Source organism: Lithobates pipiens, unplaced genomic scaffold (assembly GCF_037356315.1).
Source record: "Lithobates pipiens isolate NorthernLeopardFrog02 unplaced genomic scaffold, aLitPip1_a1.2 Scaffold_8, whole genome shotgun sequence".
Lineage (NCBI taxonomy): Eukaryota > Metazoa > Chordata > Amphibia > Anura > Ranidae > Lithobates > Lithobates pipiens.
In genome coordinates this window covers 461,980,895-462,007,351 of record NW_027507903.1, presented here as the reverse complement: position 1 = coordinate 462,007,351, position 26,457 = coordinate 461,980,895, and the positions used below count along the sequence as shown (strand labels likewise).

At 43.1% G+C, this 26,457-nt stretch overlaps 1 protein-coding gene across 2 annotated transcripts in view; it reads right to left on the bottom strand.

Moving 5' to 3' along the window:
• The window catches only part of PRMT8 (protein arginine methyltransferase 8), a 276,893-nt gene extending 251,058 nt beyond the window's left edge, over window positions 1-25,835 (bottom strand). The window contains exon 1 of one of the 2 annotated variants that reach the window (XM_077468496.1): window positions 25,150-25,835. In XM_077468496.1, the coding sequence (XP_077324622.1) occupies window positions 25,150-25,218 (69 nt within the window). In that variant the 5' untranslated portion in view covers window positions 25,219-25,835. Of the gene's footprint in view, window positions 1-24,683; window positions 24,873-25,149 lie in introns of those variants that run through there. The other variant, XM_077468495.1, reaches the window with a different exon arrangement.
• Between the last annotated feature and the right edge of the window lie 622 nt (window positions 25,836-26,457).

Sequence of the window (26,457 nt, the reverse complement as noted above, 5' to 3'; positions counted from 1 at the left end):
TAGACTCTGTCCTAGAGGAGGCTAATGACCTGGGTAACCTCTCCCTATCCACCTCCTCCTCCTGACTTGGTTCGGATAAGGAAGGCATACTCACGGCCCTGGGTAAAGGGACAGAGGGACCCTGCATCCTATCCATCATGTTTTTGAAAGATTGGAAGGTGGATGCAATCTCATCCTTTACGGATGTTAAAACATTGTGACAAGCTGCCACAGAGTCCTCTTTCACCAGGCTACTGACACAATCCGGGCAAAGCGGCTTCTCCCAACCGGTGCCTAACTTAGCCCCACACACAGCACATTTCCTTCTGGGCAAAGGTATCTGGGCTCTGTCCTGTTTAACCTAAAAACAAAGAAAAACAGGGTCCCATTAAAATACCACCCCTGACCACACCACTGTGCTTCTAGGGTCTGTCTAGGAAGTGCCCCCCTTCACCAGCAGGTTCTCCACCCCGGGAAGGTACTACGGGTCAGAGTGACCCCCCACCCCCCAGTGTAAGTCCTGGTCTGCCCTCACCAAGCTTACCTGAGAGGTACTGGAGCCTGTTGAACCGGAGTCCATCTGCACAACTGCACTCTCCATGGTTCCTGTGTCTCACTCAGTCTCTCTGAGCCCTCACACCGCTCCAGGCAACCCTGTAGTCACACCGCCGCGCCCAAAGGACTGGAACAGGTCCTGCGGCGCCCCCTGATGACGCGAATCCGGCGGAAGTGCGTCTCTCCCACTTCCGTACGCCAGAGCGCAAAGACTCCACCCCGACGCCGAGCGTTCCTTACGAACGCACCGCTCACAGTACCCGGACGCCGGTCGGTGGAACGAACGTCTCCCGCCGCCATCCGACCGACAGGTACGAGCGGTTAGCGCTCCGAGGGGGAGATTGCCGCGCATCGGGGTCCCGTTCTCTCCGAACGTTTTAAATGGCAGCGGGGACTGAAAGCTACCCTCTCCTCCCTTCGTACGGACCGAGGGGTGCTAAGGGTCAGGTCCATCAAGGTGCTCTCCCCAGGCAAAACCCCTGAGAAGGAGCTCCCCTTACCAGTTCCAAACGTGCTCCTTCCCGTCTGGCAGGAAACACAAAAACTGAGGAGGGCCTGGAGGACCACACCTTTTATTTAATTGGCTTGACGTGTTTCCTGTCCCGGAGGGAGGAGCCCTATATCTCAAAGGCTGTCCTGGAAGACGATATGAGAAAATGGTGGTAAATCCATAGGAAGATAATTAGTATCAATTCCAGGGGATAGTGTTGTTCCTCGAAAGGCTGGCCGAGTAACTAAATGGAAGTTACATACTTGAAAATCCCCCTTAAGCCATGCGTGCATGGATCCAGGGAATCACATTTCTAAATATCAATTGTGGCATAGGTCAAAGTTCTGAAGGACTGGCAACAAGAGGAAGGGAAACAAGGCTCCACATCAATGAAAGGCAAGAGGAATGGCACTGAGAGGTGCTGGTGGCGTCCCAATTATACTGCATATGTGCAAGAGGAAGTGATGTAATACGCATCATCGCGTGTAATTGTGTCACCGCCACTTCCACCCCCGCGCTGTTTAGGCTTCAAATATGTGAGAGGAAGTGACGTAATACGTGTCAACCCGACGCGACTGCGTCACCTCCAAAAAGCAGGTGCTGCCACTCTGACATCAAATGCTGCCACTGTGCCCATCAAATACTACCACTGTGCCATTGAATGCTGCCACTGTTTACCCCCCCCACCGTTCGCCGTCTGCCCGGCACTTACCCTGTCTTGTGGGGCAGCAGAGGACGGTGGTGAGTGGTGTCCTCCATGCATCACTTCCCATTCTCTCTTCCCGATAGGTGTCCAATCACAGCACCTGTCGTTTCAGCCAATCAGCTGACGGTTAACAGACCCAAGCACCTGATTGGTGGAGAGGCGGTTCAGTGTTAGGAAAGCAAATATTAATTCGCTGTTCTAACACACCTGGGTGTTTTTGAAGCACTGATTAGAGCCATAGGTTCTAATAGGCATTAAAAAAGGTGACCTGCATGCGCCATGCTTGGCACTCGCAGGTCACCTTTTTTGATGCCTATTAGAGCCTATGGCTCTAAGCAGGTGCTTAAAAAACCCTATCATTGTAATTCAGGAGCCCGGCGCCTGAAAAGGGCTGGAGAGAAGGGGTGGTGCCTGTGTGCCCTTGTGGAAGCACCGCCACTGCAACGGAAGCATTCAGAGAAAGAGGAAGCAAAGTTGTCTCCTGATTCCAGGAAATGAACATGAGAGCTTTCAGCTGCGGGGGGAAAAGGTAAATATGTCAACATCCTTACTGTTATTTGAAAAACAACCAGTGACATATTTAACAGATTACATATTTACATCGCATACAGATTTTTTCATTTTGACCATAGTTCTTCTTTACAAGTCCGTGTGATTATATGTCAGTATTACATTGTATATCCCTGTATCTTGCTGTCGTTCAGGTGCTTATCTAATAGTTTTTTGAAATTATCGATGCTCGCCGCTTAGACCACCGCCTGTGGAAGGGAATTCCACATCCTTGCTGTTCTTACAGTAAAGAACCCTCTACGTAGTTTAAGGGTAAACCTCTTTTCTTCTAAGTTTAATGAGAGGCCATGAGTCTTGTTAAACTCCCTTCCATGAAAACGTTTTATCCCTATTGTGGGGTCACCAGTACGGTATTTGTAAATTTAAATCATATCCCCTCTCAAGCGTCTCTTCTCCAGTGTGAATAAGTTCAGTGCTTGCAACCTTTCCTCATAACTAATATCCTCCAGACCCTTTATTATCTTTGTTGTTATTTGTGCTCCATTTCCAGTACATCCATTCTGAGGACTTGTGCCCAGAACTGGACAGCATACTCTAGGTGTGAACGGATCAGAGTCTTGTAGAGCGGGAGAATTAACGTTTTATCTCTGGAGTTAATCCCTTTTTTTAAATCATGCCATTATTCTGTTTGCTTTGTTAGCAGCAGCTTGGCATTGCATGCCATTGCTGAGCCTGTCATATACTAGGACCCCCAGGTACTTTTCCATCCTTGATTCCCCCAGAGGTTCTCCCCCTACTGTATAGATAGCATTTATATTTTTGCCACCCAAATGCATTATTTAAAAATTTTCTTCATTAACCTCATTTGCCATGTAGTTGCCCACCCCATTCATTTGTTCAGATCTTCTTGCAAGGTTTCCACATCCTGCGGAGAAGTTATTGCCCTGCTTAGCTTAGTATCATCCGCAAATACAGAGATTGAACTGTTTACCCCATCCTCCAGGTCGTTTATGAACAAAATTAAATAGGATTGGTCACAGCACAGAACCCTGTGGGACCCCACAACCCACCCCTGACCATCCCAAGTATTCCCCATTTATCCCCACCCTCTGAACTCTCCCTTGTAGCCAGTTTTCAATCCATGTACTCACCTTATGGTCCATGCCAACGGACCTATTTTTGTACAGTAAACGTTTATGAGAAACTGTGTCAAATGCTTTTGAAAAATCCAGATATACCACATCTACAGGCCTTCCTTTATCTATATGGCAACCCACCTCCTCATAGAAGGTTAATAGATTGGTTTGGCAAGAATGATTCTTCATGAATCCATGCTGATTACTGCTAATGATACCATTCTCATTACTAAAATCTTGTATATAATTCCTTATCATCCCCTCCAAGAGCTTGCATACTATTGATGTTAGGCTAACTGGTCTGTATTTCCCAGGGATGTATTTTGGACACTTTTTAAATATTGGTGCTACATTGGCTTTTCTGCAATCCGCTGGTACCATTCCAGTCAGTAGACTGTCAGTAAAAATTAGGAACAATGGTCTGGCAATTACTTGCCTCAGTTCCTTAAGTACCCTCGGGTGCAAGCCATCCAGTCACGGTGATTTATTAATGTTAAGTTTCCCAAGTCTAATTCTAATTCTGTCCTCTGTTAGCCATGAGGGTGCTTCCTGTGATGTGTCATGAGGATAAACACTGCAGTTTTGCTTACTGAAGCCCCCCGATTCCCTCGTGAAGACTGAAGAGAAGAATAAATTCAATACCTTCGACATCTCCCCATCCTTTGTAACCAGATGTCCTTCCTCATTCTTTATGGGGCCAATATGGTCTGTCCTCCTTTTTTTTACCGTTTAACTTTAGATAGTAAAGCATTTTTTGTCTGCCAGTAAATATCCTATACAGCACACTTCCTGTTTATTGTCTGGTCATTAGCCTAGGCTTATGGCATCATGCACAGCTCTCTCTCTCACTCTTGTGAGAGTTTGCCAGGTAGGGAGGGTGGATGAGTCATAAGAGGGCCAATGAGAGCTGCAGAGCTGGAAGTGTGTCTCTGTGGGTCTGTGTAAATCCAGGAAGTGAACAGGCAGCAGTTTCAGCTGCCCGCAGTTAAAATGGCTGCAGCCAGACTTAGTGGAGGGAGATTTCTGCAGCATATTTGGCAAGTACAGGATCACAGTATATATGAAATAATATGCAAAGTGGTTGCAGGGAAGCTTCAGAATGGCAAAGATGTTTTTATTACAAATTAGGTAAGCAGACTACAGTTCCTTTTTAACAATGTTAATGTGTGTAATATGTGCTTTTTTACTAAGCAATGTGCCGGCTTAAATAACACATTTCTGCTGTCCGAAGAGGGTTTTTTACTAACACAGGGCTCGCTTCTGTTATATGCTCAGCCAATCAGTGGGTCCTGGCCATAAATCATTGGCTGGGAAGCGCTGATTGGCTCAGGCTGTAGAAAAAGACAGCACAGACTTCTGGGTCCATGCATGCATGTGTGAGTGGACCCAAAAGAAAACCGCAACATAAGCTGCGCGATTGTGCCTGTAAGAGCTGACCTGCTCCAGTAAATGTACTGTGGTGGGTCAGCAAGTGGTTAAATCAGACAGGTAATGAAAAGTACGCCTCTGACATCACCCTAGCCCCCACACACACAGCCCACATGTGCTAAGTGAGTTATATTTGAACATACAACCCACATAAACCTATTACTTCTACATACACAGCCCACAGTACTTAAAACTGAAATCAAAAAGTGAAGATTTGCCATGTTGTGGAAGCATCTATAAACGTTCACTGTGCCCATGCAGTACTTTGAAAAATGTAGAATTCCTCCTGAAAAATAGCAGAGAATTTCCCAGTATGTGAGTGTGCTTAGACATCCCATCCCCATATCTGCACTGTGAAATCTAGGGCACTGCTGCTTCTGCTTTCTAGTTTTAGGAGATTTTCATGAAGTCGCTACTGTCCTCCTTAGGCCGCGTACACACGGGCGGACTGTCTGCCCAACTAAGTTCGGCAGACAATCCGACAGACAGTCCGTTCAAAATTAGCATGAACAGACTTGACCACACAGGATGAGCAGACAGTCCGCTGAAAGCGTGCGTGATGACGTGTACAGCACGTACGACGGGACTAGAAAAACGACGTCCTATACACTGCAATGCAACCTTCGGCCGTGTAAACCCTTTCTGAGCATGCACCATACTTAGTCCGTCCAACTTGCCTACACACGAGCGGACTGTCCGCTGAAACCAAGTTTGGACGGACAAAACCAAGTTTGAACGGACTGTCTTACGGAAATTCCGTAAGACTTTGTTCGTCAGACTGTCCGCTGAAAAAGTCCGCTGAAGCCCACACACGAGCGGATTGTCCGCTGAAACACTGTTCAGCGGACTAAGTTGGGCAGACAGTCCGCCCGTGTGTACGCGGCCTTACTGTTCTCTTTGCTGGAAGCCCTGCCTCTACCAAGATGGCCACCTCTACAGAAAGACTCCATGCAAAACAATGTATGGTAAGTCAGCAAAGTCAATTGCAGGAAACCACAGACAATGCTGGTGGCAAGTTATTTGCCTTGTTTTGATCACAGTTTCCAGAGTTCAGTCCCTCTCTAAATACAATACACCAGAAGACAATGCAACAGATGTATACAGATGTCAGGTATTACGACCCACACTTTCACGTCTCCTTTAATGTGCAGCTCTGTACACAGTATTGTACGACCTTTCACACATGTCTTCCTTTACTCCACTACAATGTCAACATAAGGCTGTCATTGTGGAGCGGCTACCTTTTACTTTGCAAATCAGAAACAGTGGAAGACATTTTCTAGCAACCTGCTATATGAAGTCCTGCCAACTCCGCTAAACTCAGCTACTTCTTACAGCATCATCGTAGCTGGCGCCAGCTCAGCCTGGCCAAAACAGACATAGGGAGCAAGCAGCCCATTCACATTCCTCCATGTGTACCACAGCACGCTTTTGAGCATTTTTAATTTCAATACATTTTTATTAAAGTTTTCACAAAAACAATGCATGACTCATGCAAATATATGGGCAGGACCAATGCATTGATAAATTCCAGGATAGTAATCAACATGCAGCAAAAGAGGAAAATATTTGGAATAGAAGACAATGTATATTATGGGTTACAAACTAACATTACAATAATGGTTAGCATTGTACATGCGGACTGAGCATGAGCCCTAGATTAGAAAGCACCCATAAAATTTTAAACAAAAGTCAGGCCAAGACTTAGGCCTCCATAGTGGGGGGGGGTTGCAAGGAAGATAAAAGTGTAGGGAAGGAAGGAGGTCAGGGACACCACAGCCAGAGCTCTAGGTCCTCGATGCCTAAAGAGATACATAATTTGCTGTAGGGACGGAAGGGTGGGCATATTGTAGAACATTTCAAGGTGAGGCTAAACAATCCATACATATTGTACTGTATGCCCATTTATTTCTAATGGGACCTCAACACCTAAACATGCACTAAACAAAATTATTGTGTTCATTCCACCACAACATCTATGCTGTTTTGCTATGTGTTCGAAAATTTCAAATCAGTGGGCATGAATTCAGTGTCCACAAGAAATGAATAAGTTCACATCACATTGCAAAAAAAATTGAGTGTGAACATACAGTACTGTATCTCACAAAAGTCACATTTATGTAAGTATTTTATTATATATCTTTTCATGTGACAACACTGAAGAAATTACACTTTGCTACAATCTAAAGTAGTGAGTGTACAGCATGTATAACTGTAAATTTGCTGTCCCCTCAAAATAACTCAGCACACAGTCATTAATGTCTAAACCGCTGGCAACAAAAGTGAGTACACCCCTAAGTGAAAATGTCCAAATTGGGCCCAATTAGCCATTTTCCCTCCCTCTCACTCTCTCATACTGGTCACTGGAGGTTCAACATGGCACCTCATGGCAAAGAACTCTCTGAGGATCTGAAAAAAGGAATTGTTGCTCTACATAAAGATGGCCTAGGCTATAATAAGATTGCCAAGACCCTGAAACTGAGCTGCAGCACAGTGGCCAAGACCATACAGCGGTTTAACAGGACAGGTTCCACTCAGAACAGGCCTCGCCATTTTCAACCAAAGGAGTGAAGTGCACGTGCTCAGCGACATATCCAGAGGTTGTCTTTGAGAAATAGATGTGTGAGTGCTGCCAGCATTGCTGCAGAGGTTGAAGGGGTGGGGGGACAGCCTGTCAGTGCTTAGACCATACGCTACATGCTGCATCAAATTGGTCTGCATGGCTCTCATCCCAGAAGATGATGCACAAGAAAGCCCGCAAACTGTTTGCTGAAGACAATCAGACTAAGGACATTGAATACTGGAACCATGTCCTGTGGTCTGATGAGATAAGATAAACGTATTTGGTTCAGATGGTGTCAACGTATATGGCGGCAAACAGGTGAGTACAAAGACAAGTGTTGGAGTGTCATGGTCTGTGGCTGCATGAGTGCTTCTGGGACTGAGGATCTGCAGTTGATTGAGGGAACCATGAATACCAACATGTAGTGTGACATACTGAAACAGAGCATGATCCCCTCCCTTTGGAGACTGGGATGTAAAGCAGTATTCCAACATAATAACGACCCCAAACACATCTCCAAGATGACCACTACCTTGCTAAAGAAGCTGAGGGTAAAGGTGATGGACTGGCCAAGCATGTCTGCAGACCTAAACCCTATTGAGCATCTGTGGGACATCCTCAAATGGAAGGTGGAGAAGCACAATGTCTCTAACATCTATCAGCTTCCAAGTTCTATTCCCAAACCTTCAACTGAACAAACTGAAGTTAAAAGCTGATTGGCTACAATGCACAGCTGCATCATATTTGAAGTGCACCAGTGCTAGTAATTCTACCCCGATGAGAATGGACTTTTCTACATCTAAACCTTACTGTTATACTTTAAAGCACAAGCTAGTAAAGTAAAAGTAAAGACCAAACATTCTTAAGTTTTGATGCAGTAGTTCAAACATTTACAATTAGCTGGTTCTCATATCCTCCCATGCATGAAAATTCTGACTGCAATCACAACTGTAAACCTTTACCCCAATCCTAACCCTAAGCCCAGTTCCAAACTTAACCATCTGCCATAGCCATTAATAACATAAATCATGGCTTGCATATATATATATATATATATATATATATATATATATATATATATATATATATATATATATATATATATATATATATATATATATATATATATATATATATATATATATATATATATATATATAAAATAAAAACCCCACTATTCAAAAATATAAAAAAAAAGAGATAAATAATCTGAAAGCAGCTATCACTACAAAATGTGCACTCATCACACTACAACAAAAAAAAAACATTGCAAACATTACATATTACATGTGTAAAAAGATAGCCTAGGTAGCCTTTGAGAAAACCTTGATGGCACAACACGTGAGACTAGTAGTGAGGTCACCACGTGAGGTCATCACGGTGAGCGGAGTCTAGATGCCATATATTGGAATATGTCTTGTTTTAACGGATAAATGTGTGTGTGTTTTTTTTTTTTTTTACCACTTTCAATAAAAATCGTAAGAACAATCTGCACTATTGGTGTCTCTTTGCTTCCCACATATTATCTTGCCATTGGGGGATGGTCTGTGAGGAAAGAGCAAGACTGGAGAGGAGTTACATTTGTACACATGTAAATAAAGTGCAGTTGGCCTCTTATCGGTGGGGTGCCAATAGATACCCATAAGGTGGGATGAAGGGCACTCGGGTGTGTATGGTGTGGAAACTGGAGCTTCCTTGCACTGTCCGAAGATCGACTTAATTGCAATAGGAGACTGCATGAAAATGTAATGCTGTATGGGTCTCATTTTATTTATGGACTTGTTCAAATTTATTTATATAGCTTTTCTTCTACCACTGTTGCACTTTATATTGACTTTGGAATAAAATATATTTAACATCACTTTGACATATGGATTGATTATGCTATTATTTTTTTAATGATTTACATGCTTCATTGCACATTTCTATGGTTCATTGTGGTTCGATCTACTCACTGATTTATCATATCTTAACAGATATATAGTTTATATATATATATATATATATTTATTATTATTAGATGCTTATTAGTGCTTATAATGTATTGATTTGGGGTCTTTGCACTCATAGCGCTTCACTGTTTGTATTATTTTTTTGTATTGATGTATAGTAAAGCCCCATACACATTATCAATTTTTCTGCTGATTTTTGTCTTCAGATATACCAAAACCATGTAGTGCAAGGGCCTGACTGATTGCATACAAATTCAAATTCCTAAGGTTTGACCTCATATTATATGGTTTTGGTAAATCTGAAGGGAAAAAAAAATCAGCAGAAAATCTGATAGTGTGTATGGGGCTTAAAGCTGGCCATACACCTATAGATTATCTTCAGATTTTCTATGGTTAGATGGAAAAAGTGGGAGATTCCTCCATCCACACAGTTTAGCGAACATGGAGAAATCTGTTGCACTTTTTCCATCTTAGGCTCCATGCACACTGAAGCTCAAAAAAGCTTTCTTCTGGACGCCAGATTGCTGGCAGAAAACACTGGTTGAAAAACGTGCTTTTAACAGTGTTTTGTACTAGCGCTTATTAGCGTTTATGGGCGTTTTCAATAAAAATACACAGAGAACACCCACAGTGCATTCCAAACTCCCACAATGCATTGAAAAAATAGAATGCCGAACACTAATTAACATGTGTTTATGAGCGTTTATAAGCGGTTTGAGCGTTTATCGGCGTTTGTCGTTTTTTGGAGGTGAAAACCGGCACTTTGAATGCGAATTTCTGGCGTTCAGAAAAAAGCCCATAAACTCCACTGCTCATTAAAGCTAAAAAACGTCCATGTGTGCATGGACACATAGGCTAACATAGAGTGGAGTCTATGGGCTTTTAAAAAAAACGCCCAAACTCCAATAAACTGCAGTTTATGAGCTCCAGTGTGCATGGAGCCTAACCATAGAAAATCTGCAGATAATCTATAGGTGTATGGCCAGCTTTAGTCTAGTATCCAGGTTGCATATTTGGTTTTTGTTCTGCATTCATAGCAGTGAACGGTTATGTTTTAATAAGAAAATGAGCAGAGATAAAATAGCAGACTCAGTTATAACTCATGCTGCATACAGAGTTGACCCCAGTAAATTTTGTTTGCCAGGGTACACATATCACTTCCAGCATCGACTGACAGCAAATTGCCGTAATGAATATGAATGTGTACATTCCCTCATTAACTAAATGCATTACACAAAACTGCAGAGCCTCCACCCTTATAACTAATGAAAGGCAGGAATTAGTCAGTCCTCCAAAGCCTAAGATCTAGCGTGCATAAACTGTCGGCGCTATATAAATCCTGTATAGTAATAATAATATTAATTGTAACAATGCAAGGAACGGTTAAAGTTTTTTTTTTTTTACTTTATTGAAATCACAAAGTGATGTTTCTATCATCGGAAGTGGCACTGCAGTGCAGTGAATGGTGCAGACATGATTTTTCCACAATTCAGTGCACATCACACCAGTGTTGTGGTGTGAATGAGACGCATAGAAAAGAACTGTTTTCTTTGTACTTTTGCGGTGACTGGCTCTGATTTGGTGCAGAAAAACACCAATCCCTACACATAAGTGTGAATGGGCTCCAAATGATGTGTTGCAATGATGCACCTGCATTAAAAGCAACATGTTTCAGTATGTAAAGGTGTGCTGCTTTAGGCTGGATTCACACCTAGGCATTTTTAGTGCTTTTTGCATTTTGCAGATTTGCACTACAGAACATGTTCCAAAGGAAAACGGAAAATTGTATACTCACCTTTCCGTAATTTTCCTTTCCTGTTGCATCTCATGGCAGCATACACCTATGGGTTGTGGCTCCGCCCCCGCAACCTGATAGGACCATTTAACTATTAAATCTTGAGAGGGCCCCTGCTTCAGCATTCTCAATATATAGATACCTCACCTTAGACGGGTGGGCATCTGTATGCTGCCATGAGATGCAACAGGAAAGGAAAATTACGGAAAGGTGAGTATACAATTTTCCGTTTTCCTGTCGCATCATGGCAGCATACACCTATGGGGAATAACTTGCAAAACTGGGTGGGTCTAAGCAGAAAAAGTTTATTTACAAGGAATGGAGGAATTGGACTGAATAATCGCTCTACCAAATTCCACCGTGGACAACCTAGCGGAGTCCACTTTGTAGTGGGATATAAAAGTACTTTTTGAAGACCATGTGGCTGCCTTGCAGATGGTTTCTGAGGAGACTTTGCAGAAAGCTGCCCAGGAGGTTGCCATTGCCCTTGTAGAGTGCGCCTTTAAGCCCTCAGGTATCTGAGCTTGATTAGAAGAGTAGGATTTCTTTATGATTTTCACAAGCCATGCTGCGATGGTGCGGGAAGTAGCTGCCTGTCCTCTTCTGGAGCCATGAGGGATGACTAGGAGGTTTTCCACTTTCCTGAAGTCACTGGTCTTCGAGAGGTAGGCCAGTAAGTTAGATTTTACATCCAGTGGATGAGGGTCGCCCTGCTCTGTAGAAAGAGTGGGAAGGCATATTTCCTGATTAAAATGAAAGGAGGAAGCCACTTTGGGGGCGAAGCGGTCTGAAGGTTTCAGAACTACCTTGTCTGGGTAGATGGTAAGGTATGGTTCCTTTGCCATTAGTGCATGCATTTCCGACACCCTCTTGGCTGATGTAATCGCTATCAGAAAGGTGATTTTGAGGGTTAGATTCCAAAGGGAAGCTTTTTCAACTGGAAAGAATGGGTCATGGGATAGGAAGTCCAGTACTATCGAAAGATCCCAAGTTGGAAATGAGGGCTTTCTGGGAGGTCTCAATCAAGCCTTCTGGAATTGAGAAATAAGAGGTTCTTGAGCCCATTTCACCCCCGTTATGGCAGATAGAGCTGATACGTGTACTTTCAAGGTGCTTGAACCAAGACCTTTGTCAAGATCTAGCTGAAGGAACTCTAGGACCTGAGCAACTGTAGGGGATGAAGGGTCCCAGGCTTGTTGCTGTGCGACCGAGAGGAACTTATCCCAGATTCTCTTGTAAGTGTTATTAGTGGTAAACCTTCTGGCTTGGAGAAGGGTGTTTATCACTTTGTGGGAACATCCGTGAGCTATGAACCTAGCCCTTTCAGTCTCCATGCTGTTAGGTGTAACTTCTCCGGGCATGGATGGAGGAATTGACCTTGAGAGAGTAGATCCGCTGTCACAGGGAGCGGCAATGGTTCTGCTGTACTCAATTGGAGTAGGGTCGTGAACCACGGCCTCCTCGGCCAAAAGGGCAGGACTGCTAAAACTGTGGAACTTGATTTCCTGAGTCTGAGTAGAAGCCTCGATATGATTGGAGTTGGTGGAAACACGTAACCTAGGTGGAAATTCCAGTTGTGTTGTAAACAATCCGTGCCTTCCGCCGAAGGAAAGGGAACTCTCGCCAGGTACCTCTGACACTTTGCGTTGTTTGGAGTTGCTGCCAGATCGATATCCGGAACCCCCCAAGTCTTCGTTATCAGAGAAAAGGCCTGACTGCTTAGGGCCCATTCGTGGTTGGATACGAACTGTCGACTCAAGGTGTCTGCTATCTGATTCTGGACACCTGGCACGTATGTTGCCCTGAGACTGGTTAAATTCAGTTGCGCCCATTGGAAGACTGGTTGGACTTCTTGCAACATGGAGCGACTCCTGGTGCCTCCTTGCCTGTTGATATAGGCCACAGCCACTCGATTGTCCATCTTTAGTAGGACATCTTTTCCCTCCAGAAATGGGCTGAAGGCTAGTAGTGCCTGGAATGCTGCTTTCATCTCCAATAAGTTGGAAACCACATCGTGTGTCCTGAATGGCCAACAACCTTGGGCTGCGTGGTGACGATAGTGTGCTTCCCATCCTTCCATGCTGGCATCCGAGGTGATTACTTCTTGAGAGAGAAGGACTAAGCGTTTGCACCTCTACAGATTGTGTGGTTTTGTCCACCATGATAGCGATTGCTTCACCTCTTCCCGGATCACTATCGGCTGGGTCATTGACACGCCGTTCCATTGTTTGAGGAATGATATTTGAAGAGGCCTGGCATTCCACTGGGCCCATTGTACCATTGGGATAGTTGCCGAGAATGACCCTAAAATACTGAGACATTCCCTGGCGGGGATGGTAGTGGCCACGAGTAATCTCTTTACTTTCCGGATTAGGTTGGGAACTTTCTCCTCTGGGAGTTCTACTGTATTGAGTCGGGTATCCAGCTCTGCCTCCAGAAAAATCATTCGCTGTGTGGGATTTAGACTGCTCTTCCCCCAATTTATCAGCCACCCAAATTTTTGCAGGGTGGAAATTAGGATTGCGCGGTGAAGTAGGAGGGAATCTCGGTTGTCGGCCAGGAGAAGGATATCGTCTAGGTAGTGGTGCACCCTCAGGCCTTGCTCCCTTAATAGGGCAATTACTGGCAGTAACACTTTTGTAAATGTTCTTGGAGCAGTGGATATTCCGAATGGGAGACTTTGGAATTGGAAATGTTGATGACCTACAACAAAACGGAGAAATTTCTGAAATGAGGTGTGAATGGGAACGTGCAGGTAGGCGTCCTGTAAATCGATGGAGAGCATCCAATCTCCTATGTTGATGGCCTGGAGGATTGTCTGCAGACTCTCCATTTTGAATGCCTCCACCAGGATTCGGTGATTGAGTTTCTTTAAGTCCATGACAGGACGTAAGTCTCCTGTTTTCTTTTTTACCAGAAATAGAGGAGAATAGAATTCTCTCCCTCTCTGTGGTAGAGGAACTTCCCTTATAGCTTGCTTCTGGATTAGGTCCTGAACATATCCGTTCAGTAGTACTCTCTTTTGGTGAGATGATGGTATCCTTGTTATTCGGAAATGGTCCCTTGGGTGCTTTCGGAACCTCCATCTGTGTCCGAATTGGACAGTCGCCACTGCCCATGGATCTTTTATTGTCCCCGCCCATACCTGCTTGAACAACCTTAGCCTGGCTCCTACTACAGCTGGTTGGGCGGGCGCACCTTCAAAAAGACTTTTGATCCCCTGAAGTAGGGGTCTTGGCTTTCTGGAGCTTGAGGAAGGATGATTGAGGGTTCTTCCAGTTTCTCCTGTACTCCTTGCCAGGTCTATAGGATCTTGCCTCCCTATATTTGTCTGGGAGGTTACGTCTGGGGGCTGACGGTCTTTGCTGTTTAGATCTTCTATCTGAAGGGATCAGACCCGATTTTCCCCCGCTAACTTTAGAAATCACAGAATCTAGCTTTTCTCCAAAGAGATTTGCTCCGTCAAAGGGAATCTTGCACCAGTTTGTCTTCGAGGATGGGTCTGCAGACCAGGGTTTCAGCCAAAGTGCCCTTCTGGCCATTACTGAGCTCAGCATTGCTCTAGATGTAGATTTAATTATATCTACAGAGGCTTCTGCGACAAAGTCGCCTGCGAGAGATAGTTCCTGTAGGGCTGAGATTACCTTCTCTTGTTCCCCTCCTTCTGACACCAGTTTCTCGGTATTGGCGGACCAGTTGGAAATGGCTCTACCGACAGCTGCTAGGGCCACAGCTGGTCTGCATGCGCCTCCTGCTGATAGGTAAGATCTTTTCAGATCTAGGTCAATTTTCCTATCTAGCACATCTTTAAATGTAACCGCATCTTCGATTGGAAGTGTCACATGTCTGGCAAGACGCATCAGAGAAGAATCCACCACTGGCGGGGTCACTAATGGAGTGACACTAGGCTCCTTCAGGGGATAAAGTTTTGCTAACCTGTTAGTTAGACTGATCTTCTTATCCGGCTTTTGCCATTCCTCTTTAATCAAATCCTCTAGTTCCTCAATAAATGGGAAGGTCTCAGGATCTTTCTTGAGATTTGGAAAATATTTCCTCAACTTCTGAGGAGTTTGTTTCTCTTCCACCCAATTGATCGCTTCCTTCACTGATTTAATGAAGGGTTCAACTAGTGCAAAGTCGAAGCCGGTAGAGGCGTCAATGTCATCATTATCTGACAAAGGATCTGACATCCTTGAAGTGGAGGGAACAGCAGATGTGGTGCCTTGCAAAGGTCTGCTAGTTTCCGGCCCTGCGATTTGGAGGGGCAATTCAGTAGCTGGAATACTAGGATCTAATTCCCTGTCTTTTGTTGCTTCATTGAAGCATGAACGACAGGCCAGCTTATCTGGGAGTGCTATTGCGCCACAAACCCAGCATGAGTTTCCAGAGGGATGGAGACTTTGAGCGCGAGAAGAGTGTCTGCTAGTAGGGGATCTTCTGTGGTAGGAGTGTCCATGTCGAGAGTAGGACCTTGATCGCCTCCTCCTGTGATCTCCGCTCTCTCTGCGCCTTGAGCGGCTTCTGCTATGGTCTCGGTCCCGTCTATGACTTGAGCGGCTTCTTCTTGAGCGCCTTGAGTGCGACGATCTGGATGACCTGATAGGGCTGTGCAATTTAGACAGCGTTAGTGACAGGCTCTCTTTTTCCTCTTCGTACTTACCAAGTTGACCCCACTTACCTAATAGGCTGGCGATGGTCTGCTGGGGCAGCGGCCTTCATGAAGAGTGAATCCTAAAAACGAACGGAAATCAGTGTGCAAAGACAGGTAGGGAGATATGCCAGTTGCAGAAAAAGAACTTTAGAAACGAAGAGACTGACCTGAGATCCGAAGGGAACGATATGTAAGAAACGATCGGAATGACGATCTTGGTCGTGAAGCAGCAGCAGCCACGGTACACGAAGCAAAAATGCAATTTTTAAACCCTGCGCTAATGCCGTCGTAACGTCGACGTCATCCCGCACATGCGCAGAAATGTCCCACGACGTTCGGCTCCATTTTGGAAAGTGGCGAACCGACAAGACAACGAGGCACTGAACGCTAGCGCATGCGCAGAGGAGTTCAATCATCGGCGCCCGAGGAGCGAGGTTCTACAGAGCTTGACAGGAAAGGAACAGAAAATACCTAGAAAGCACAGGTTAGAGGCCGCTGCATAATAAATCTGTTTAAGATTTGTAAAGATAAATAACTATACCCCTGAGACCATCAGAGTGGGGATCCCTCCATTAAGCTCATTTAGAGGCTGTACAGGTAGGACTTCCACCCAGGAGAGGCTTGAACCTGGCTGGGGCGATAGCGGTAAGGGGTGATGTCCGGTCTTCTCGGGTGAGGAAAAAAAGGAGAAAGCTGAAGCAGGGGTCCTCTCAAGATTTAATAGTTAAACGGTCCTATCAGGTTGCGGGGGCGGAGCCACAACCCATAGGTGTATGCTGCCATGATGCGACAGGAAACTATGTTAAATGGACTGTAGTGCAAATCTGCAAAAAGCACTAAAACTGCATAGGTGTGAATCCAGCCTTAAAGGGGTTGTAAAGTAAAATTTTTTATTTTTTTTAAATAACAAACATGTCATACTTACCTCCACTGTGCAGCTCGTTTTGCACAGAGTGGCCCCGAACCTGCTCTTCTGGGGTCCCTCGGCGGCTGTCTCTGCTTCCTCCCGCAGGTGCTTCTCACGTTAATGCGAGCTCCCTCGCATTGGTGAGAAGCACTGCGGGCGCGCTCCCGTGATACAGCCGGCGGCTATAGCCGCTCACTGCATCACAAGGCCCCGCCCCCCGGCGCGCTGCGTCATTGGATGTGATTGACAGCAGCGCGAGCCAATGGCTGTGCTGCTTTCAATCCATCCACTCCAGCCAATCAGCGGCCAGGCTGAGCGGCGAAGAGGACGGCGGGGGCGAGCGCGGGATTTTCGAGGGGTCAGGTAAGTAAAACGGGGGGACTGGGGGCGCCGGCAGTGTGAGATGTTTTTTCACCTTAATGCATAAAATGCATTAAGGTGAAAAAACATTTACCTTTACAACCCCTTTAATGTCAGTATATGCACAGAAAATCGTACTTTGCCCTATTTATTTATTTATTTAGTTATTTTTTAATGCAGCAAGTCCTAATGCTGCGTTGCAGTGTGCTTCAGTGCAGTTGTGTTGCCTGTTAGAGTGCATTGGGGTGTCATTCAATGAATGGTATCATGCTGCAGTGTTCAGGTTACTGTGCACTGCTGTAGTATGCAGTAAAAAATGTGTTTCAGCATGGGTTACTGTAACGCAATAATCTGGTAAAGAAAAAACACTAACTCTCTTCCACCTGTAATTAAAATATCATATATGGCTGGACTGACCTTTTAACAGGAAAGCATTACATCTATCCACCTCTTAAACTGCTTCACAAGCATGAAGAAGCAAAGTATACATACTAAAACGCTGCATGTAGCAATTTTCCCAGTTGATTATTCTCCCCATGTAGCTCAGCTGATCCCATTTCATGAAGCTGCATCTGAGAGAAGACAACAGTATTTCCTTTTTAACAAAAAAACTCTTATTCCGCGTACACACGGTCAGATTTTCCGACGGAAAATGTTCAATGTGAGCTTTTTGTTGGAAATTCCAACCATGTGCTCCATCGGACATTTTCCATCGGAATTTCCGACACACAAAATTTGAGACCTGGATCTCAAATTTTCCGACAACAAAATCTGTTGTCGGAAATTCCGATCGTGTGTACACAATTCCACGCATGCTCGGAATCAAGCAGAAGAGCCGCACTAGCCATTGAACTTTCATTTTCTCGGCTCGTCTTACGTCACCGCATTCTTGATGTTCGGAATTTCTGACAACATTGTGTGACCGTGTGTATGCAAGACAAGTTTGAGCCAACATCCGATAGAAAAAATCCCATGGATTTTGTTGTCGGAATGTGCGATTGTGTGTATGCGGCATTAGGGGATACGTGCACCCTTCTAATTATGGAAAATGGAAACTTTGTGACTGATTTACAAAGGTGTAGAGCAAGGTAATCTGAAGTGAACATAAACATCCATGCATATTTATTTTTTGAGTTGAGCTTTTATTGCCCATGACTGGATGTTTGAAGTGGGTTTTTCACTGCACCTCACCCCACAACTAAGCAATAACTCCACTTTTACGGGAAAAAAAATAGCAAATGAAAAATTAGCTCATTAACCACTTGCAGACCGGACCAATTTGCTGGTCAAAGACCAGACCCCTTTTTGCGATTCGGCACTGCGTCGCTTTAACTGACAATTGCGCGGTCGTGCGACGTGGCTCCCAAACAAAATTGACGTCCTTTTTTTCCCACAAATAGAGCTTTCTTTTGGTGGTATTTGATCACCCCTGCGGTTTTTATTTTTTGCGCTATAACCAAAAATAGAGCGACAATTTTGAAAAAAATGCATTATTTTTTATTTTTTGTTATAATAAATATCCCCCAAAAATATATAAAAAAACATTTTTTTCCCTCAGTTTAGGCCGATACGTATTCTTCTACATATTTTTGGTAAAAAAATCGCAATAAGCGATTATTGATTGGTTTGCGCAAAAGTTATAGCGTTTACAAAATAGGGATAGTTTTATAGCATTTTTATTAATAATTTTTTATTATTTTTTTTTTACTAGTAATGGCGGCGATCAGCGATTTTTATTGTGACTGCGACATTGTGGGGGACCCATCAGACATTTTTGACACATTTTTGGGACCATTGTCATTTATACGGTAATCACTGCTATATAAATGCAGTGATTCCTGTGTAAATGACACTGGCAGTGAAAGGGTTAACCAGTGGTTGGCAGTGTAGGGGTTAAGTGTTCCTAGGGGTGTGTTACTAACTGTGGGGGGGTTGGGCTTTCATTTAGTGAACACTGATCTCTGCTCCAATCACATGGAGCAGAGATCAGCGTCACTAGTTGCTAGGCAGAATGGAGAAATGTTGTTTACACAGCATTTCCTCCATTCGGCTGCTCTGTGAGACGATCGCGGGGATGCTCGTGGCGATCGAGTCCGCGAGTCCCGCGACCGGACTCACGGGGGTCCCGACCAGCGCGGGAGCGCGCCGCTGCCGGCGCGCTCCCGATGGCAGGGCGGCATTGAATATTGGACATACCTGTACGCCAATATGCCTGCCCGTGCCATTCTGTCGACGTACATCGTCGTGCGCTGGTCGGGAAGTGGTTAAACTCACAACATAAAAAAAAAAAAACTGTGAGTAAATGCTGTATTACATGCTTCTCATAGTCACTATGGGATTCATTTACTGTATTCTGCTGTTCACTGTCCCTCCCTCATTTCCTGTGTCCCCCACTGCAGCCTGAGATTGTGTAGACCACCCGTTGCCACATATACTGAGCATGCTCCAGTTTTAGTTCCCTTCCAAGCTATTCATTTCCTCCTTTTTCTTATCTGAGTAGCCCACGTGACTATAGAGTCCCACATGTGGGTGTATACACTCTGGATAAATGACAGCCCACAACCTCCCTCCTCCTCCATACCCACTAAACAGCTAAACACAATGGGAGCAGGATATTACATGTTGATTGATGGAGGCTTCACCTCCCTATAATTCTAAGCACATACAAACAATAGACACAGGCTGGAGGGGTGTGAAACAGGCTGTGATTGTCAGAGCCTCCCCTTAGACAGCCCACACCATGTTTTTTGCACAAAAATAATACATATTTGTTTTTCCAATACAAATTTGTATGACAATTTAAAACATTTAGTTAATACATTATATATGTTTCCTTTGTATTTAGAAAGCTGTTTTCTTTTTTTCTCCTTTTTTTTTTTGAGCTAGTGACTGGCATTAGAGGACTACACGCTACTCCAACTGATGTTTCCTTGCAAATGGGCTGGGGAAGAACTGGATCACATCACAACTGTATATTGATTATAAAAAAAGTACTTTGATTTTTTTTAAATAAAAATAAATACAGTACCATCATCCATATACATAAAGAGAGGGGGAAATGTAAATAAACATGTGTGCATTTAGTATCACTTTAATGTTATTAAAAATTACCTTTTCTTTTCAATCTGCAGCCACAAATGTTTCCTGCAAAATTAAATGCAATATGGCAACTTGTATGCATTTATATACCATTGGTGTGCGGACACTCTTCCTCCTCTCCAGAAATATTAATTCTTGTTTGTAATTGTAATTGGCTCACAAAGATACAAGTAATTTTTTAGGCAAACCTTGGCATAGGAATTTCAGTTTTCATAAGGTATTCCCCAAGGTTAATTACTTCTAGGGATGCAGACACTGCAGCTTTTCTCATCAGAACATTAAGAATGCACCAGGTAATTAGAATGATCCAGACTGTCCTATTCAGATTCAGTGTAGACTCACACTACCAACAGAGAAACATGTTTACAACACAAGGCACTGTTTACATTATTTTTTCCCCTAAAGTCTAATGGAATGTCACAAACGCAAAAACGCAGGTTTGCACAAACACCTGCGGAGGGGTGCAGAAATATGCAGATATGTTGCATTTGTTTGCATTTGTCCGCACTGCTCTCTCCTTGCAATTGTCTTAGATCGTCCAGACATCTTTTTAGACATGTTCAAAAAATTTGTTTTGTTTCGTTAAGATTCATTAATCTAGATATTTAGTTTCGTTAAATTTGGTTGATTCGTTCAATTTGTATTCGGGATTCATATTCGGAACTGGGTTTATTTTGTTTTCGAATTTTCTTAAAATGTACCGATTTCTTTTGATTCAACGCAATTTATTTTTTTCAATTCAAATATGACAAAGTGAACAAACAAAAGAAAAATCTTCATCAATTGATTACAATGACTCTTTAAATCACCTTTTGCTGAACTAGAACAGCATTATTTCAAAATGGTACACTGATAACACACACAGTCTGTGATTTCAGAATCAAATTTGACTGGAACTCAATATAAAATTTGATTTGAATTTCAATTCAAATTTTGTAAATTTGGACGGATTTTGTGTCCTTATTCGGAGCATTCGGTAAACTTTGTTTATACTGTAATTCGGGTATTCAGATATATACGAATCTCCGAATAATAAAAAATGTGTCTAAATATTTATTCCAAATTAAAGGAACCACACGTGTTTTTTTTTACTTTATACTCATGACTTCATACCCCTCATATAATCTTTATGAATACTGTAGTTTACATCACATGTACAGTCCCTTGATTGCATTTAAATACAAAGTCCATCTATTTATTTAACACTAATATATTACACAGTACACTATTGGTCTAATCGCATCAGTCCATGCCCCTGAAGGAGCTTACAATCTAATGTTCCCATTACACACATAATCACACTTCACTTATATACACACTGGCCACTTTTTGATCAGATGCCAATAAACTTTTTGACATGAAACTGAAACCCTCTAAGGCTGGATTCACACCTATGCATTTTTAGTGCTTTTTGAATTTTGCAGATTTGCACTACAGTCCATTTAACATGGTTTCCTATGGAACACGTTCTGTAGTGCAAATCTGCAAAATGCACAAAAATGTATAGGTGTGAATCCAGCCTAACAATTCATCAGCAGCTCCATATGACATGGAGTCACACTAGCTAGGTAACACCTGATGAGTGCACTACACATGATTATAATGCAAACATTGACTAAGGCCGGATTCACACCTATGCAGTTTTAGTGCTTTTTGCATTTTGCAGATTTGTACTGCAGTCCATTCACCATGGTTTCCTATGGAACACGTTCTGTTGAGCAAATCTGCAAAATGCAAAAAGCACTAAAAATGCATAGGTGTGAACCCAGCCTTAAAGGCAAAAATGAATGCAGCTCTGTAATCATAAATACATCCCTAGATGTACTTTTTTTTAAAATAACAGCAGTATAATTATCTTAATGTGACTTGTTATCAGCATTTTACAATCTCTATACAGCAGAGCTTAGACCAGGAGAGGCAGAAGCAACACAATGAGCCAATAAGTTGTGTTGCAGTGCAACGTGCATGCTGATAGTAGGAGAGAGCAGAGTGAAAGAGATCTGCTTCGTCTTCTTTTGCTGTCCTCTAAGACTGGATTCACACCTATGCATTTTTAGTGCCTTTTGCAGATTACCGTTCATTTAACATGGTTTCCTATGGAATCTGTAGTGCAAATCTGCAAAATGCAAAAAGCACTAAAAAATGCATAGGTGTGAATCCAGCCTTAGGTCTGATTCACACCTATGCATTTTTAGTGCATTTTGCAGATTTTCTCTACAGAACGTGTTCCACTAACAGGCCAGGTTTGCAGGATAACTGAAATACATCACAGGTGATATCATTCGCTGTTCAGTGATTGCAGTTTTCTAGTCTGCATCTCCCCAAGGTAATACATAACACCTGGCCTGTTAGGCTGCATTCACACCTATGCATTTTTAGTGCTTTTTGCATTTTGCAGATTTGTACTACAGCCCATTTAACATGGTTTCCTATGGAACACATTCTGTAGTGCAAATCTGCAAAAAGCACAAAAAATGCATAGGTGTGAATCAGGCCTAACACAGTGGTCATCAACCCTGTCCTCAGGGCCCACTAAGGCTTGATTCACACCTATGCATTTTTAGTGCCTTTTGCATTTTGCAGATTTTCTCTACAGAATGTGTTCCATAGGAAACCATGTTAAATGGGCTGTAGTGCAAATCTACAAAATGCACTAAAAATTCATAGGTGTGAATCCAGCCTAACAGGCCAGGTGTTATGTATTACCTTGGCCTGTTAGTGGGTCTTGAGGACAGGGTTGATGGTCTAACAGAGTAGGGAAGGGGGAAAAAAAACTGGTAAGTGCAATTGAAACTTTAGCAGAGAAAGATCAGATCCGCTGCCTGGCAGGACTGTCCTAAGTGGCAGAGCTGTGAAAATCCCAAGCCGAATTCCAGGGAAAGTAAAATCCCCCTCTTGCAGCACAGCCACCCCCACACTGCAAAGGTTAAATGCTCATTTAAATCTAGGGAACTGGGAAAAGCAGTTTTACTTATCTGATACCCTCTTCCCACAGGCTACATGCTACAGGACCAGTCCGCCCCTGCAACCAGTAGTTCACTTCTATATATATTGATAGAATAAATGTGCTGTGCTTAAAAATGTAGTAATATTAAGCACAGCACATTTACTATACTATTATTAAATGATTTTTTTTCACTTAGGGTCCTTTCACATGAATGTTACCATCAGCTCCACCTGTCTGTTTTTCAGGCAGACCTGACCGCAACCTTCACTCACCTCTATGGAGCTGCGGGTGTAAACTGACGTGTCCAACATCCAATCCAGGGATGGCCATTAATTTCCCTTCCATCCAGTGGATTGAATCAGATGGCAGTCGGGTGTAAACAGACAACTGGTCTGTTTACATCAGACCGCCCATACAGGAGAGCAGGCTGTGTCTGTGTCCGCTCTGCATAAGTGGAGAGGACAAGGATCTGTCATCTGCCTGCTAAGTGGGGATCAGTGGACAGATCCCCTTCTGCCCAAGCAGATTGCAGCTGGAGTCTGCCCCATTTGGAAGAATCAGCATCCTTTCACTCAGCTACAAAATAGTAACTGTAGTCCGGATATATATATATATATATATATATATATATATATATATATATATATATATATATATAATATTTTTATTACTGTCTATAGTATATACGTAAATAATAAAGCAAAAAAAAATATAAAATAAATAATATTAAAAAAATTATATATTTATAATATATATATATATATATATATATATATATATATATAGAATGCGGATGGTATACCCCAATCTTTTGTCCCGTTAAAACATTACCATAATATGAACCTTATTGCACCTTCCACCTGTTGCAAACTCTGTAATGTGTACTTCTTCCCTTCCTGGAATTCTTCAAATCATCTTCATGATGCACACGGGCTGCCATTTCTATAAATGTGCACAGTGGCCTACTTCTACACTATGTATATACTGTATATAGTATATAAAGAATGCAGTTAGCTTTAAATATCTGTGTAGATACTGTAGCTTTAAATGTGACTATATGGCAGCAGCTGGCTATATTATTCCTGGTCATAAACCTGATGACTGCATTACACATAATGAGACAAAAACTAAATGACATGTTAATAAAAGGTAATGACACCTATACCTTAACCATTTTATTATATCAGATCCCCCAAAGAAAAGAGGGGTGCCTTATACAGCCCCAGTTCAGTTATTACACCAGAATGTAGAGACCCCCACCATCCAGAAATTTATGAGTGACACCTGAGTAACCAGCAGCAATTTGTATGAATACACAGCACATATTTGTATCCCTATAATGGCACATATAGTACATATAATTGCATTATACTTGAAAATGACTGCATTCCACTTGCACCGCTCTCCTAACCGATCACTCAATGCCCTGACTATCCAGCAATGCCTGATTCCAACATACCCCATGTAATTTCATTAGACCTGAAAATACAGTATATGATTTCATTATACCTGAGCACTCATCCCCCCCCCCCCCCCTGCTCATATTACAGCCTCTCATCACTGCCCCCGCCACCCCACTCACACAGCCCCATGCTGCCCATTCACCTTAACTCCTTCAAGGGCACAGCATGCCAGTATAGCTGTCTGGGTAGCTGGCAAGTGGATGTCCTCCTCCATGCTGCTAGCATCAAGCATCACTACTAAAGCAGAGTCTTTATTGTGCTGTCACATTACAGATTACCAATGCAGCTTAGAATAGAGTAAATGTGCAGCAAGCATCACATGGATCCAGTCCTATTACAGCCCATGGCACGTTTATGCAACAACAGCAATGCCTCTGCAATGCAAAAAAAAAAAAAAAAAAAACCTTTGATCGCAGACAGATGACAAGTCGGGGGATGGAGATGGGTGATCTGGTGGTGTCCAGGAGCTGAGATCGCTCCATAAAGCAGTGAGTCAGTCACTGGCAGCTCTATAGAAGACTCAAAGCCCAGCACACATGCCCACGTTTGCCCTCTCCTAGCTGTCCCTGGTCATGCCAACCTTACGACCCCCCCAATACATCACCTACCTCTACATTCTCAGCTTCAGCCATCTTCCTCCTTAGGAGTAAGCAGCGGGAGGAGTGTTTAATTCCCATAAGAGCCAACTCTTTTTTTCCCCCTCTTTACTAAGCTTGTAGGGTGCAGATATAAAAGATCATCCGAAAAATAGAAGCCAAGGGATAAAGGTAAGCCTAGCCAACCGCCGCTGTCCAGCACCAGGCACAGGTGGACAGCTCCTCCACTCTGAAGTTTGTCCACAAGTTGAAGTTCTTTAACTAGTCAAAATAAATAAATAAATTGTATCAAAACGAGGAAGTTCTCCCAGATGATCCAAACCTGAGGTCATCGCAGAAGCTTTGGGGACATCAGCATCTTGAGATAGGCAAGTGGAGGTTGCAGCATTCTGAGCAAGAGCGAAGAGGAAGAGGCAAGCCCAGCACTAGAGTCAGCTGGAAGCTTATGGGACAAGTTAGGGGGAACCCAAATAACCTATATAGGAAAGGAGAAGGAGATCCTCGGGCACACTCCTCTCTGCTCCTGGATATTGCTCAGTTTTTCCAATGCACTGAACTTTTATTAATGATCTTCACTTGCTTGTTGTAATCCAGATGAAACTGTGTCGATTAGACATAGATATATATTTTTTTTTCTTTCTGGGTCAGCCCATTAACTCTTTCAGTTCATCCTCTTGCTGATTGGAGAAAGGATTTTTTTTTTTTCAAGCCCCTGTAGCTTGCTTTGGCTTGTCTGACTTCTTTTCAATGAGAAACTCATATGCACAAAAGAGAGAGAGTGGGGGGGAGGGAGAGAGTGAGTGAGTGCCTATATAGCATCAGGCAGTATAAAGAACAATATCAAGTGCATTAGACTAGAGTGCAGTGCCCCCTAAGCCAGCTTCTTCAGAGCTGAGATCACTGCACCCTTTTCTGCATTATATATATATATATATATATATATATTTATATATTTATTTTTGGCTTCAGGGAAGTTTTACAATAGCATATGCTGTGTGTGTGTGTGTGTTATGTGTGCATGTGTCATATAGCAGAATTGAGTTTTGTGTTATTGTTTCAGGGAGACAAATGTTGAGTATAGTCAGAGCTAGGATGGTGCTTTGATTTCTGTGCAGCAGATTGAGGTAATCTCATATATATAGAATGAATGCATTGTCATATTGTTTTAGGCACCGGAGCTGGGGAACTACAAGTCTCAGCATGTTGGGAGCCACAAGTAGGATACTATGTCAGAGAAATGTTTTTTAAAGGAAACCCTTTTTTGATAGACTTGGAAGCTGTCATGCTTAACCTCATTCTGCAAAATACTTTTTGCCTGTC